Below are 16,035 nucleotides of genomic sequence, written 5' to 3'. Positions count from 1 at the left end.
AAAACGCACATTGGCCAAGAGTTGAGCATGTCCACTGATATCAGTAGACTCGTCAAGTTGCAATGCAAATTTCTCACTGATACGGATCTTTTCCAAAACCACACTTTCGATGTCTGCAGACATGTCATTAATACGTCTGGAAATTGTGTTGTCTGAGAGAGGGACTTTGCTATTTCCTTAGCTGCTTCAGGTCCGAGCATCTCCTCTACAATAGCTTTGCAGGCGGGAAGTATTAATGTCTCTGCCACAGTGTGCGACTTTTTTGACTTGGCTATAAGTTCAGCAACTTGATAGCTAGCTTTAAGAGCTCTTTCATTTACCTTTGTGGTTTTTCTCATGAAAGTTGCCTGTTTCTCCGTGTTTTCACGCAGGCGAACAAAATAGTCCGCATTCTTGTTTTGAAGCGAAGGGTGTTTCGTTTGGAGATGGCGTTTAAGTTTGCTTGGGACCATAGCACTGTTAGCTAGCTTTTCACCACACACCACGCACAGTGGAGTTGGTTTGTTTGCATCTCCGGTGAAAGTAAATCCAAATGAAATATAGCTTTCGCTATATTGCCTTGTGCCAGAGAATTTGCTTGAGCTAACCATCTTTGCTTTCTTTTGATCCCCACTCATACTTGGGCTCTCATCTGGCTCCAAATTTTGTTCCGAGTCCAGTTCTTTCCTTTTCAAAAACTTGTCCATCACTGCAGTATCTCACTGTCACTCAGTACTTACTGCGCTTGTCTCCTCCAGATAGCCGCTGTCCGTCACACTCAGCACTCTTCTGCGCATGTCTCCATCCAGATCCATCAGTCAGCGCTCTTCTGCTCATGTTTCCTCCAAATCCAGATCCATTGGCGCTCTTCTGCTCATCGGCGATCTACTGCGATGTCTCCTCCTGTCCTCCTCCTGTTAGTGTAACAGTGACACCGGAGCTATTTATAGTCCTTAACATCAGTGGTGGGATTCAAAAATTTTAGTAACCGGTTCCGACATTCAAGCATGGTTTAATATTTTTTTCCCACGGCACACCAGGCAACATCTCGCGTTACACTAGTGTGCCGCGGAACAGTGGTTGAAAAACACTGATTTAGAGAGAGAGAGAGGGAGAGGCCTTGTCTACACTGCTACTTTACTGCGCTGTGGCAGCGCTTTAACGTTGCTAGTGAAGACATATCCAGAGAGAGAGAGAGAGAGAATGTTTACATTTTATTTGAGATATTTTTATGAAACACTTTGATGAAGGTGATGGGAGATTGTACAGTTAAATCCATGAATGTATCAGTGAATATATATTTGCAGCAGAATTCAGAAAAAACTGTTTGAGTAACAAACTTTGAGGCACAAAAATGTTTGTGATAATTCTTTAGTATTAACGCAAATCAGCATTCTAACGAGCAGTAATTCCATGCACTGCCCTGTGTACAGAATGTTCTTTCTCAGAGTAGGAATAATTTGAACGAAAAGGTGTTTCCTTGCTATATCACAGTGTCTTCACACAAATATGGAGGCATTGGCTCTTACCACCAAATGCTTGCCAATTGGCTTCTCCATGAGTGTTTCGCAGAGGAGACAAAATTGGTATGGAAGACTTTCACTCAAGGCTCCTCCTGTTGGGCATGGTTCTATGGTATATGCACATGGATATTTATATCAGAATTTAGTCCTTAGATTTGAAATGTGGAGGCCAATTTTGATGCTTGGAATGGGGAGGAAAAAACCTACAAAAACTTCTTTATAGAAGTACACCATCGGTATAGTTTACTCTCAATGCTTTTAAAGTATAAATGGGATACTTTGGGCCTGATCCTGCTTTTCTATACGTTAATGGCAAAGCTTCCATTGACTTAATTGGGAGCAAGATGAGGCCTTTTAGCTACTAAGCTACGAACGCTAGCACCTGCCTGCCTTCAGGTGTTAAGTCTTCCTTCTGGTGATGAATTTACCATTTCATGGTTCCAAGAAAGGTATGTTCAGAATCTCACAAAGAAATGAATGTTTTAAATGGAATATAAAGGCTACAGAGTTCAAGTTTATAAGTTGAAATTTTCAGTGCAAAGCTTAATTTAGTGTGTGTGTGTGTGTGTGTGTGTGTGTGTGTGTGTGTGTGTGTGTGTGTGTGTTGCCTCTTCAAGCAATAATAATAATGGAGAAGGAAAAAGAAGACCTGTTTCTCCAAGTATGATAGTTGGAACGGAGCAGGAGGATCTATGGGGCCAATGACCAGCTGATCTATATACAGTAACTTTTTAAGAGCGTGGGAGTTGAGTAGAGCTTCCCAAGGTCTACCCTTGAAAGAGAAAATTATTCTACTTTCAATGCTAGAGAAAAGGCTTATAACAATAGTTTTGCATGTAGTCTGAATGTGATTAGGTCTCTACAAGAACAAAGAATAGCACCTTTTGCTATTGGCAGGAAAATATCCCACTGTCTCCTTCAATTTGGATCCTGTATAGTTAACATCAGTAGAGCTCTCTATTTATAACGTGGCTTCAAGACCCTGGTATAACTTTCCATCTATTGAGTGTTTCAGTTGATTTGCAAGTGCAAAGAGAGACAAAGAAGGAGCTGCCAACAAACAGACAGACAAGCAAGAGATGAGAAAAATGAATTTTCAAACAGAGAGCCCACTAAAACATACACTGTGGTATCATCTTAATGGGAAATGATTGGTTTCGAGAGGATGGTTCTCTGGGATGACTTTTTGTGCTGATGTGAAGTGTGCAGTTAGTCCAACATTATAAACATTATGGGCCAAGTAAAACCCTTCTTTGTACAGACAGCTTAAGACCGGGTTGTGTTGCATTCATTTGTACCTTAGCATATTACCAGTGAATACAATTTATAGTCAACAGCTGTTTGAAGCCTTACTCTTCAGTTGCAGAGCCTGATTTTCCGCTGCTTGGCAACTTGGTATAGAGCGCTACCATTATGTATGGGTCTGAGCCTGCAGCCACTTGGTGGCCAAAATCACTAGTGGCTTCTGTGAGAGTTGTGCCTGAGGGCTTGCTACACCGCGCGGGGTCGATCTAAGATACGCAACTTCAGTTACGTGAATAGCATAGCTGAAGTCGACGTACTTAGATCTACTTACCGCGGTGTCTTCACTGCGGTAAGTCGACAGCTGACACTCTCCCGTCGACTCCGCTTGTGCTTCTCATTCTGGAGGAGTACCGGAGTCGACGGGAGAGCACTCAGAGGTCAATTTATCGCGTCTATAGTAGACGCGATAAATCAACCACCGCTGGATCAATCGCTGCCCGCCGATCCAGCGGGTAGTATAGACAAGCCCTGAGTAGGGACTGCAGGATTGAGTGGAGTGGAGATAATCCTGATTAGGTAGCATTTGACACTCAAATCGCACAGATGTGAAGTGACCGCATGAAGGGCTGGAAGTTGGAGGATCATGCCCATTGTTTGCCATCATGCATCATTTTATTTTCCAACATTTCAAGTTTTCAGTTAGCACTGTTAATTGGTTTATTTATAGAATTTTTGCTTCAGTTAGAGTCTTTGCCCCTCAAGAATTTGTATTTCTGCAGACACACGAAGTCCTGTATTGTAATGAGCTTACAGCATATCACTTATTAGCCCATGTTGAAAAGAGTTAATGCAAGCCTTAGTTTTTATACATGTCTTTGATGCATATTAGGCAAATTTCTCTTTTCAAATTCCAGGGGGAGAGCACACGGGGGGGGGGGGGGAGAGAAGGGGGACATAGTTAAAGAAGTGAAAGACACAAGAATAAATCTTTTGTTTGCCTTCCTTTTTCTCTTGAGGTTTCATCACACCTGCCTACCAGCAGTATCTGTGTGGTAACACCCACTAGCTGTGGAAGAGCTTCATTATTTAAACACTCAGGGCCAGAACCTCAACTGGTGTAAATCAACACAGCTCTGTTAAGATCAGTGGAGCTATGCTGATTTTACACCAGCTGAGGGCTTGGTCGTCAGAGTTGTATTTGTATTACAATTCAAATCTGTACTTGAAATACAGATGGGCCCAAGCTACAAAGTACAGCTCCTGATCCAAACATGACGAAAATCCAGGGATATTCAGGTCTGAGTTTAGATTCAGTCCTTTATAGATCATGGGGTAGTTGCAAAATTCAGAAATACATTTCCCTAGTCTTAGGATGGGAAGGGGATATTCATCCAGGGGTTTGGTTCAGGCTGATTTGTAATCTTCAAGAAAAGAATTGCCACACATAAAGATTCCCAAAGACAAATGACATTGGCGATCCCATCCCTCTGTCCTTTCTTCCTTACCAACTTGCTATTTGCTGTACAGATTAGGGCTTTTTAATGTAGAGCGTTCAGTGGTTTTTTTTAATTTAGAGACAATCATTTAGAAACAAGATGGGATGTTGCCAAGATGTACAGAAATACCTTATCCTGGAGTTGCCTTGAGAGACCTTTGAAAGACTTTAATGAAAAACACAGATTTTTTTCCCCATCACTGGAACTAGGTATTTGGCCCCAAGTGTTGAATGATGGAATGTTCCAATTATAGGCAAAAAGTGCTTTAAAGTGTATTTAAAATGAAAACTTACCTCAGGGATACTTTTGATTGCTGTAAAGTGGCTTCCCTGTAGGTTTACCTTCTGCACGCTGGTATTGTTGAAACTCAACAAATAAAGTTCTTGTTTGCTCTTTCACATTCCCTGAAGTCCTCATTCTTAACTCCCTAAAGTTTAAGAGCTACATATAGAGAATAAATTGGTGTGCATAGGAGGAGGGATGGTGAGGATTCATTGTGTTGGAATAATTAGTATCGTGTTTAAAAGTGTTGTTGATTTCATCCCTTAATACAGGTAATGAGTGATGAAAATCCCACTGTTTACTTTCACAAATGTGTGCAACCAGTTCTGCTGCCAACTGGGTATTTCCTGCAATGTTAGTTTAGTAATTAGTGAATTTTCAAAGAGTTTTAGCTAGCAGTTTCAGAATGGATGGATAGTCTTGCAGGTAATGAATAGGGCTATGGGTCATCTGTCCCCAGCTCTGCCACAGGCTTGTCTGATCATGGGCATTTAACCACCCTAAAATTCACTTTACTCATTTGTAAAATGGAACTAATAAGCCTAGGTCCTTAGCTGTGCCTGAACTCCACCTGGTACTGCTGAGAAGTGAGGGCAAAGGTGGCTTTAACCTACCTTTGTACTTATCTAATTCCTACGCCTTCTGAGAGCTGGCCTGGGCTAGCCTTCTGCACAATTTAGAACAGCCTCAAAATGATTATTTCCCCATTTAGGCCACCTATACGTCTGCTGTACTAAGGAAGTGTCCCCTAATGCTATAGGTCTTTCCTATGCTCAGGAGTAACACTGACTCCTCCATATCACATCTGCTTACTTGTGTTGTACCCACAAGTGCCTCTCTGTGTTTCCACTTGCACCAGAACATGCCATTTGCCTTAGTTAAGGCATGCAACAAGCACACTATATTTTGAATATGTAATCTGTAATGTGTAATATCTAACTCAGTGTTCATTCTCCAGATCTTTGTAACCTGGATAATGTAAACCAGCCATGTAACTAATGTTTCACTGGTGATAACCTGATTTAACTGAGCTTTAAAACTTCTTAACTGTCTTTGTGCTTCGGTTTGATAAATCTGCCTTTTTTGTCAAAGCAGCTAAATGAAGTAGCCATCACTGCTGTTTAAATTCCAGACTAGAGGCAGTGGAAAATCCTCTGATAAGACTGGGAAAAGTGAGTGACATTTCCTAAAATGGGTTTGTTTGTTTTTTAAATTCAGATCCCACTACAATGCAATCCATATCACAGATCAATTATTGCAGTTAGCATATTCGTGCCTGATCTGGAATTTGCTCTAAACATGCCTAAGGTCGAATGAGAATGGAGGACATTATTGTTTGTAATTATTTCATGAGAATAAATAAGGATTCCAGCAATAGCTTAGAGGTAATGTAACAGTAGAACAATTAGAGTTTCTGAGCTACTGCACAAACATACAAATGCAAGATCATTACAATAAGTACATTGACTATTTTGACTTATTTTATTTTAATGAGCATAACTAACCTAAGGTTATAGTGATTGGTAAGAATAAAGGAAACATGACAACTATCAAACATATGAAATAATAGCCAATTTGTCAAAGCAGTATCAGTTCAATAGAGATGTGTTGGGTATAATGTTAATGAGCTTTACATTTTTTACATTTCTCTTGCTCTATTTGCTGCTTGCTTCTTTTCTTGTTGAGTCATGTGCTGGAGGCATGGTCTGAACACGGGATTGGGAGCCTGTTACTGCTGAGGTCTAAGCCTGGCTTTGCTTTGATATTGAATCACTGTGTGTCCTTGGGCAAGTTGTTATCTCATTCCTCCCCCTACGCCCCCACTCTGTAAAACAGGAATAATAATATACTTCCTCAGGGAAGAGGTGTGAGAAATAATTAGCTAACATTTGTAAAGTGCTTTTGACTATGAAACGTGATACATCAGTGCTAAAGATTATTACCATCATTCATTATTATTATTAGTGGATGTCGTCACTGACTCCGTTTTATTAGGCCTACCAGAAGTGGCAAGAAAACTTGAAGAGAAGCCTACCCGAAAATCAGTACGTATTCCTGAAGGTAGTTTCATACCAATTTCCCACCACTTCCTCTGGCTGTTGTAGCATTAATAAAGGGAGACATTGTCTGTTCTTGGGTCCTAAAATATGTATTCCTCACCTACTAGCTTGAGGGCCCGTACTTATTATGGTGAGAAATATCTACTCAGCCACACCCCCTGCACGCTGAAGGAATAAAGCAGTTGTGCTGTGTGTTTAACTAAAGTATTGGCAATCAACTTCCCATTTAATCAGTTTCTTAAACATGTAACTAACTACTGTGGATCCCTCACTTTTGTCCTAGCTTTTTCTCCATTCACTCCACTTTTTCTTGTTTCCTTTCAAGAAATAGGTAGTCTTTTCTCTCGGTATTTGTTTCCTCTTGTCTCTTAACTCTTTTATACCCCCTTTTTTTCCCCTTCCCTCATTACCCCCTATAGTCTTTCTCTGACATGCACAGTTCTCCCCTCTCTCGTATGAATATATATATATATATCCTGTTTCTTAATCAAAGCACCCTGCTTCCTGGGAGAGATTTTCAAAGACACACAGGAGAGTTAGGTACGTAACTGCCATTGACTTTTCATGGGAGTTGGGCACCTCACTTCTTTATGCCTTTGAAAATCCGCTCACCCCCATCCATACAATATCTCTCCCTTGTGCCCATTCCATGCACACCCTCACCCACTCAGTGACTCATCTATCCGTCTCTGACACAGGGCTTGAAAAATGTAGCATAGCTAGCAGCCAGCGGACTAAACTGTGACAAGAGGCCCCACTGAGTAGGTAGCTATGTGCATACGCACTGACTCCCGGGGTGTTCTGGGGTTCAAGCACCAACGTTAAAAAAAAAAAAAAAAAAGAAAAGGTGGGTGCTCAGCACTCACCAGCCACAGCTGTTTGGCGGCTGAGGGAGGCGCTTGGGGGAGGGAGGAGAGCAGCGAGCAGCAGCCGATGGCTTCGGCGGAGGGGTTGGAGTGGGGCAGGAAGAGGCCAAGTGAGGGCAGGGGCCTTGAGACAGGGCGCAGAGCTGGGACGGGGCCTCAGGGCGGAGCAGGCGTGGAGCACCCCCAAGTTAAAATAAAACTGTGCCTATGGCCACATGTCCCCTCTGCATTTCCTCTCACTGCTACCCATGCAGGATCACAGGCAGAAAGGAGGCCACAACTGTTGGCAGAAGCAGATGCAGCAGCACAAGGAGAGAAGGCTGTTGCTGGCCTCAGGCTCCTTCAGCCCCCAGCAACTACTCTGTCATAAACTCCCACAGCCTCAGGCTCCTCATCCACCGAGCCACTCCCTGGACAGCCTCCAGCTTCCCCTCAAGCTCCCACTCAAGCCTTCATCCACCTAGCTAACCTCCAGGCAGTCACCACTTTCTTTCAGATTCCCCCACTCAGCTGAGCACTCTGACAACCACCTAAATACCTTAGTACCCCAGGTACCTTCCAGCAGCCTCAGACACCCACCTACCCCAGTCTCCCCAGCACACAGTCACAGCTGCCAAGTTTTGAGCAACTCCCATAGCCTACCACTGAAACTGGTTGGGGCTGGGTGTGTTTGGCCATGAGCTGAAGTGTATCCAGATTATTTACAAATATGCAAATTCAGCATTAAATAGCTTGCATAAATGTCAGCAATGGAGCTGTGCAGAATTTGGCAGCTGTGTTTTACTAACCAGCCTTATGAGAGAAAATGGATATCTGAATATAAATTTGTTTTTGCTACCCACAACACTTACTCACTTCTGGAGAATGTTTGTATGAATGTTGCAATAGAGCATGAGGAGGAAGAAGAGAAACTGGCTGCGTCCTGCCAATTGTGAAGGGAAAACGCCCACCATACGTTGTAGAATTTCACTGAATTTGCTTAGTATGTAAGTCACAGTTAGCGCTCTAAGGGACCGGATAATTTTATGGCCAACAATTGAAGTCAGTCACAGATTTAGGTAAGGACTGGTTTATCTGCAGGTTTGCATATTAATATGGAGTATTCAAAGATCAATACATAGGGTGTACGCTGATTTCTGCACACGTTATGATGGAAGTGGTTCCCCCATGTACAGTCAGCCAAGTGTGTTGTGTTTCCCTAACCCCCTTTCCTGTGAATCATCAGGTATTGGCCAGAACTGGAGGCGGAAACTGAACTTGTTAAACAAATATGCTGATCTGGTGTGACAAATCTTTTGTTCCTCTTTCTAGAGATACTTGCAATATGGAACAGCAAAGATGGTTTTTTTGGGTAAATCGCATAAATGTGCCTCATTTACAGGCATAGTAGTTCTTAGTGAGATTAATAAATATGTGTTGGAGACTACTGAGATCGGGACAGGAAGTGGAATAGCATCAGAAAAGAACTTCGGGGGTGGGAAATACACATCTGGTGAGTGCTGCCATGAGGCAGGCTCCTGAGCTTTGCACTCTAAGCTGCCACAAGCGAATAAACTTTATTTCTCCTGTGACCCAGTCACTAAGGCTTGTAACTATTTGAGATGACAAAAAGGATGTGGTCTGCCTTGAGATTCTTCCTGCTGACCCCTATCACCTTCACCAAGAGCTGTCAGGAGCATAACATTGAGCCTGATGACAAAACAAAATGTAACCTAGGAATCTTCATTGGCAATCGCCGCTACACTAAAACAAGTTTCTATAGCAACGGGGGGTGAAATTATGAAGCAAATTGTTATTCTATGCCTGATTAGGAGAGCTGTTAATTGATGACATCAAGAAGGCTGGGGTGTTTCATGCCTATTTTGCTTTAGTCTTCACTAGAAAGATTAATGGTCACAAGATACTCAACACAATTAATATTAACAAGGGGGAAGGAACGCAAGCAAAGTTAGGGAAAGAACAAGTTAAAGAATATGTGGCCTGGTGAAATTCATCTTATGGCACTTAAGGAATTAGCTGAAACTATCTCAGAACTGTTAGCAGTTATCTTCAAGAACTCCTGGAGGCCAGGTGAGGTCCCAGAGGACAGGAGAAGGGCAAACACAGTATCTGCTTTTAAAAAGGAGAACAAAGGGGATGCAGGGAATTATAGACTAGTCAGCCTAACTTTGATATCCGGAAAGATACTGGAACAAATTATTTAACAATCAATTTGTAAGTACCTAGAGGATAATAGGGTTATAAGGAATAGATTTGTCAAGAACAAATCATGCCAAACCAACCTAAATTCCCTCTTTGTTAGGGTTACTGACCTAATGGAAGTGGTGCGGGGGAACAGTAGACATGATATATCTTGATTTTTAGTAAGGCTTTTGGCACAGTCTCACATGACATTCTCATAAGCAAACTAGGGAAATATGATCTAGATTAAATTATTGTAAAGTGGGTGATAAACTAGTTGAAAGACCATACTCAAAGAGTAGTTATCAATGGTTCACTGCTAAACTGGGAGGGTGTATTTTATGGGGTCCTGCACTGGGCATGTTTAATCTTGAGAAAAGAAGAGTGAGGAAAACAGTCTTCAAATATATTAAGGGCTGTTATAAAGACGATTGGGATCAAATGTTCGCCATGTCCACTGAAGGTAGGATGAGAAGTAATGGGTTTAATCTGCAGTAAAGGAGATTTAGATATTAGGAAAAGCTTTCTAACTAGAAAGGTAAATAAGTTCAGGAATAGGCTTCCCAGGGAGGTTATGGAATCACCATCATTGGAGGTTTTTAAGAACAAGTTGGACAAATACCTGACAGTGGTGGTCTAGATATATTTGGTCTTGCCTCAGCACAGAGGGTTGGATTTATCAACTTCTCAAGGTCCCTTCCAGCCCTACATTTCCGTGACTCTGTTCATGTTTCCTTGGGTGCATTGCTTTTCCTGGATAAAACATTTTTTTCAGTTATAGCGGTGGTGATATATATAACTATGACAATATGATCTTTTTGGGTAGGAGGAATATTAAAGAGACAATCAGTTCTTAGCCAAGTTTCCTTTTTGAATTATATAATTCATCAGGCTGTTGGAAAACGAACTAGATTCCTGTGCAGGGATGAGGGGTATAATCTGAGTATCACTGACCACCATTCACTCCACTCCTACACATTGCTTATTGTTTATATATAACCTTTACTTACTGGCTGCATTGCTGTGATGCTGTCAAGCATCAGTCAGTAGCAACTCTCAAATCAAGTATAATTTTAAAAATGAAAAGTTTTATCATTGCCATGTAGCGTCATATGAACATACAAGGGGCTGGACTATCGCATCTTTACTCACATGGAGTAGTACTTTAGTCCATGAAGCCAATGGGACTCCTCAAAGAGGAACTCAACACTGAGTGGTCCAGATTCTGGAGCACTGACTCATGCAAGTAGTCCCATTGAAGTGATTTGAAGCTACTCAAGGGCTTAACTCCGCTCCCTTTGAACCCAGAGTTACGATATTGACTTTTAATGGGAGCAGAATCAAGCCCCACAGGAATCAATGCTCAAAAACATGAGCCTCCCCATTCTGGCCCAGTGAGTGAGCATGGGGATCACAGTCTAATGTGTATTTTAATGTGTATGCCTTTTTAAAAAAAAAATTGACTTTACTCTTTAATGTAGAAGTTGCATGTAATGGGATTTAAAAAGTGTAGTAACATGCATGTAACTTTTCCCCCCTTTTGTAGGATGGTTATTTTTCCCACCGGCCAAAAGAGAAAATGCGAACAGACAGCAATAATGAAAACTCTGTACCCAAGGACTTTGAAAATATTGATAACAGTAACTTTGCTCCCAGGACTCAGAGGCAAAAATACCAGCCTGAACTGGTGAAGAAGCCTCTTAGCAAGCAGAAGGAGCACTTGAAAAAGAAACTCGAGCAAGAAGGAAAGGTGAAGGAGAACTCACTCCTGGGGAAGAACTCCAATGAAGTGCTTCAGTTCAGCCATCATGCTGTAAAGAATAGCAGCAGCAGCAGCAATTTGAAGGAGATTCACAGGTCTCCCAGACAGCCTCATTTAAAAAGGAGTGGGAACAGCTCCCCTGAAATAAGATATGACCAGCCACCAAAATGTGAAATATCGGGCAAGGAGGCAATTTCAGCTCTGTCTCGGTCCAAATCCAAGCACTGTCGGCGGGAGATTGCAGAGATATACTGTCAACACAAGCAAGGAAAGCTGATGCCTGAGAAGGTGATGCGTTTGTGTCCCCTGGATGGTAAGTCAATAGATGCTAGAGTGGAATATGCTACACAACCACATGGGGAGGGGGAAATTTTATGCAATAACAGTCTCTTGACTCTGGTCCAGTACAGTAAAAATCAACATTATGCAGTAAAGTATAGCATTACTTTTCTGGTTTGTGCCAAACAGCGAGTATCTAAAGATTTCTTTAACAGAGAACTGTGCAGAGAACACAAGACTCTTGTTAAGCATATATTGAATGTTCTGCTTCAGTTTTCTTCCATTAGATTTTTCCCATGCAATTTTAACCAGTTTTCAAACGATGATGCTAGTTCTCTCAGGCAGCAGCAGTTACAGTGTTTCCTTCTAAAGTTAGAGGCATATTTGAGAGTGGATGTTCATTCATTCCATCCCATTATTCGACAAAGGAGATGCACGCTATGTGGGAAACGTGGAGATAACCACAGTGAACATTGGCACTTCTGCCAGCCAACAAAGGGACAACATTGCTGTTTCCTGCCAGGGGACAGAGAGCTGCTGGATGGAAACTGTTAACCTGGAGGCAGGAAAAGTAGGGTAAATAAGATAGTAAACAAAGTAATTTATGGCTCAGTTCTGTTTTTAGTGAAGTCTTGGTACAACAAATGTGGTTTTCAAAGCTTATTAGTTCCAAGTTTCAAATCCAAATCCATAGCCAAAGACGAGGCTTTGTTTTATTGTTTTTTATTTGAATGTGGGATCAGATTTGTGGCTTATTGCACACGGCTTTCTTTTGGTGTGTGTGTGTGTGTGTGTGTGTGCGCTGTCCTTTTTACGCCCTTCAAGAAGAGCTCCTCTCATTTCACCATTTATTTAACTGTGAACTATCCATAGCTTAAAATGCATTCCTTTACTGCTGAATAGCTTGTGAGCATGAAACATTACTATTAGCAGCAGTGGTATTTCTACAGCACTGCTAAGGCTCCAGTCCCACAATCAGCACTTCCCTGCTTGCGCAGCGTTAAGCACATGCTTAAATTCTTTCCTGGATCAGAGCCTAAAGTGTACTTGGTGTTTTATAAACAAACGAGAAAAGGCCTTGAAGAGGTACAAAGGGAGGGGTGCAACTAAATCAAGTCTGGTGAATGGGATCTTTCACTGTGTGTCTGTGGTTCCACTTCTTCAATGTATTTGTTTTGATGTTTGTGAGAGTTTTTTATAATTACTCTCTCGCGTTTGGAGTGACCATCATGCTCACACTAACACTCAGCATCACTTCTCTAAGTGGCAGAGAATAGGAAAACAGGAGATGGGTTAACAGACCTTGTGGAAGAATCAGGTTTTAAGGAGGTATTTGGAGGAAAGAGTGGAGGCATGGCAGACCGGGTGAGAGAGGAAGGTAAAATCAAAAGATAAAGAGAGAAGAAGATCAAGCAGAACTCTACTTCAGTGGCAGGCTGAGTTATATTGAGCTCTCTCCCAAAATAGTTCAAGAAAGTGTCCTGGAATAACGTATTCAGACTAAGGAATCTCTCAGCACTCTGGTTACTGGTACTGTGTACCTGGCCCTTTCCTGATAAATCATACAAAAATAAAATCTCAGATTCAGAAATTGTAGACTTACAGCAGTTGTTAGGACTTGTCTACATGGATGTTTACTTTGCGGCAAGCTGGGATATGGATCTACCCCACAATAACTTGCTATGGATTAACTGTCCACATCGACTCTGCTGACGCACATTAACAGTTTGTTAATGCACTTTGTTCTAGTCCTGTTTCAAAGAGTTCTTGATCAAAATGCATTAATGTTAATGTGTGTCAGCAGGGTCCAGCCAGATAGTTAGTCCACAGCAGGCTAGTGTGGGGTAGATTCACACCTCAGTTTGCCACAGATTAAATGTTTATGTAGACAAGCCCTTAGAAATGTACACGATCACCAATATAATGTGTCTCTGGGCATCTATATCACAGTCAGCAATAAAGTGTTAGGTCTACTCTGTTTGATATATTTTCTATTTGCTGACCTAATTGTACCTGGGCACCTGGGGCTGTTCTATGTAAAGTAACAACAATGAGATCGGTCATTGCAAATGTCTGTTGTTGTCGTTTCCCCCTTTTCTTCCTTAAGATACACAATTTGGGTCTGACCTTGTGAGATAGTTGAGGGGGTCCAGCATCTTGCAACACACCCCTGTGACTGCACCACTTGCCTGCTAATCTTTTCTCTTGGGACTTATTGTAACATTCCAAACCCACTGCAGCTTTAAACAGTCACCATTCTTAACATCAGCCTTCCCCAGAAATATTTCCTGATTCTATCTTTAAATATGGAACTTCCCACAAGTACCTCTGTCCAAGGGTCTGGACAAGCACCTTTCAGTCCTGGGCCAATAATAATTTTCTATACTCAATTGTCTCACAAATGGCAGTATATGACATAAAATCAAACCTTTTGTTTATTACACAGTATAGTAAATGATAGAGGCAAGTTGACTGGTAAGTGATGAGACTAGGAAATAAGTCACTAAGATTCTATCAGTTGGTAAGTCATTTGATCTGTTTTTATTTTTAAAATGTGGGTGAATTCAGTAACAGCTGAGGCATGTTCCTGGACACCTACCTGAAGAGACCAAAAAAAACCCCACAACAACCAACAGTTCCATAAATGAGGTGTGCAGGATGTATATTAAAATATAAGGTGTAGACAGGCCATTGCTAGGAGTCTTCAGATTAGCAGGAATGCCCCTGGAGCTCTGTAAGATTGTCAGCAGAGAGGCCCCTTTTTCGAGAATGTCTTTACCTAGGCAGATGGATCCTAGTAGAAAATGTTGATTTTTCTTTGCCTCAAGGTTATTCCGTGCTGCCACACTGACAGCTGAAGTTAACTGTTTCAAACACTGCCGAATTCTCCTTCAGGTAGTGTTCCCTGTCGTCTCCCTTAGACACAGGGGTAGAAAGAGCAGGCTTGGCAGTTTTGCAGTGGGGAAGTGATAGAGCAGCAGCATAACCAATGAAATGCCAGATGCTAATGCAGAAGATACAAGTATACTGTGATGTAAGAGTCTTCTTAGGAATGGCAGAATTCCTAGGCAGCTTCTCAGCTGGGAAGTCGCACCCCTTTCAGAAGAGGAATTTTAGGGGTCAAGGAAAGACATTAGGAATCAACAGTGTGGCCACTCGGTGCCCTACAGGTAGGGTGACCAGACAGCAAGTGTGAAAAATCGGGACTGGGGGTGGGGGGTAATAGGAGCCTATATAAGAAAAAGCCTGAAATATCGGGACTGTCCCTATAAAATCGGGACATCTAGTCACCCTACCTACAGGAGGCACTCAGCAAACCTTGCAGGAGTAGGCCCTACTTCAAAGTTCAACCCTTTCTCATTAAAAAGTGAGCCTGATTTAAAAAAAAAAAAAAAAAGTTGTAGTCCCTTGTATTTTATAGCTACATTTCTAAGATACTTATCCACAAAAATGTAACTGTGCTGTGATTTCGTAGGCCAGTTGGATCAGATGTCCCCTCCTTTTTATCCTAAACTGTATGCATTGTTGTGCCGTGATAAACAACTGCGCCATCCCTCAGAGGTGGAGGCTACATGAACCCAATATGTTCCCTTAAAGGGGTGGTAAGCTTAATTAGGTAACATTTGTAGAGCACTAGCCCTGAGCTTTTGGAATGAAAGCACTATAGTGCTGGTATTACTGTTCTCTTGTGCATAGCTCTTAACATTCTAAACATCAGGAAAGCTCTGTGCTGCGTGTCAGCACAAGTCAGCCATTCTGGGGATCAATCTACGCGTTCAGCATGCCAAGTGATGTATCCTTATGTTTGCATATGAAAAAAGATTTGTTATCTGTTTACAAGAGAGCTGTGAACTTTAAATATTTATGCATTGGTCCCACTCATTGATTCATTATCTCAATGTATAAACTTGTTTAAGAGCTATGGGTTCCATTGAGATGTCATCTAGAGTGCAATTCCCTAGGATCCATTCATAGATGCATAGCTGTTCAAAGCTGCAGAATAGTTAAATATGGCCATCAATCGTGGTATATGACTCCACTGAGCCAGACTGTCATAAATTCTAAGCGATACATTCACCTCGGTGTTTGTCAAGAGGAGCAGTATTTTATAAACTTTTTTTTTCTTTGAAGTATTTTATTATGTCGAAAGGCAAGAGGTGTAGAAACTCAAATGGATTATGGAAAGGACTGTTTAAACCTACAGTGTCATCCGTTGCTACTTCTCTGAAATGAGTGTGTTCGCTCCATGAGAACCAGAAGAGAGAAGCTCCATTCCAGCTGTGTACCGTATACTAAGAGTATACTGAAGCAGCAAAATAGAATATAAGACTTTACATGTCACCTGAATTGTTTAGCACTGTT

General features: G+C 41.7%; 1 protein-coding gene across 1 annotated transcript in view; it reads left to right on the top strand.

Moving 5' to 3' along the window:
- XYLT1 (xylosyltransferase 1) overlaps positions 1-16,035 on the top strand; it is a 324,163-nt gene that overhangs the window by 165,380 nt on the left and 142,748 nt on the right. Inside the window, exon 3 of the mRNA XM_065411535.1 lies at positions 11,179-11,707. Coding sequence (XP_065267607.1) covers positions 11,179-11,707 — 529 coding nt within the window. The remainder of the gene's footprint in view (positions 1-11,178; positions 11,708-16,035) is intronic.

This window comes from Emys orbicularis, chromosome 10 (genome assembly GCF_028017835.1).
Source record: "Emys orbicularis isolate rEmyOrb1 chromosome 10, rEmyOrb1.hap1, whole genome shotgun sequence".
NCBI classification, from domain to species: domain Eukaryota; kingdom Metazoa; phylum Chordata; order Testudines; family Emydidae; genus Emys; species Emys orbicularis.
Note: the sequence above shows the minus strand (reverse complement) of the source record. Positions and strands in the feature narration are given on the sequence as shown.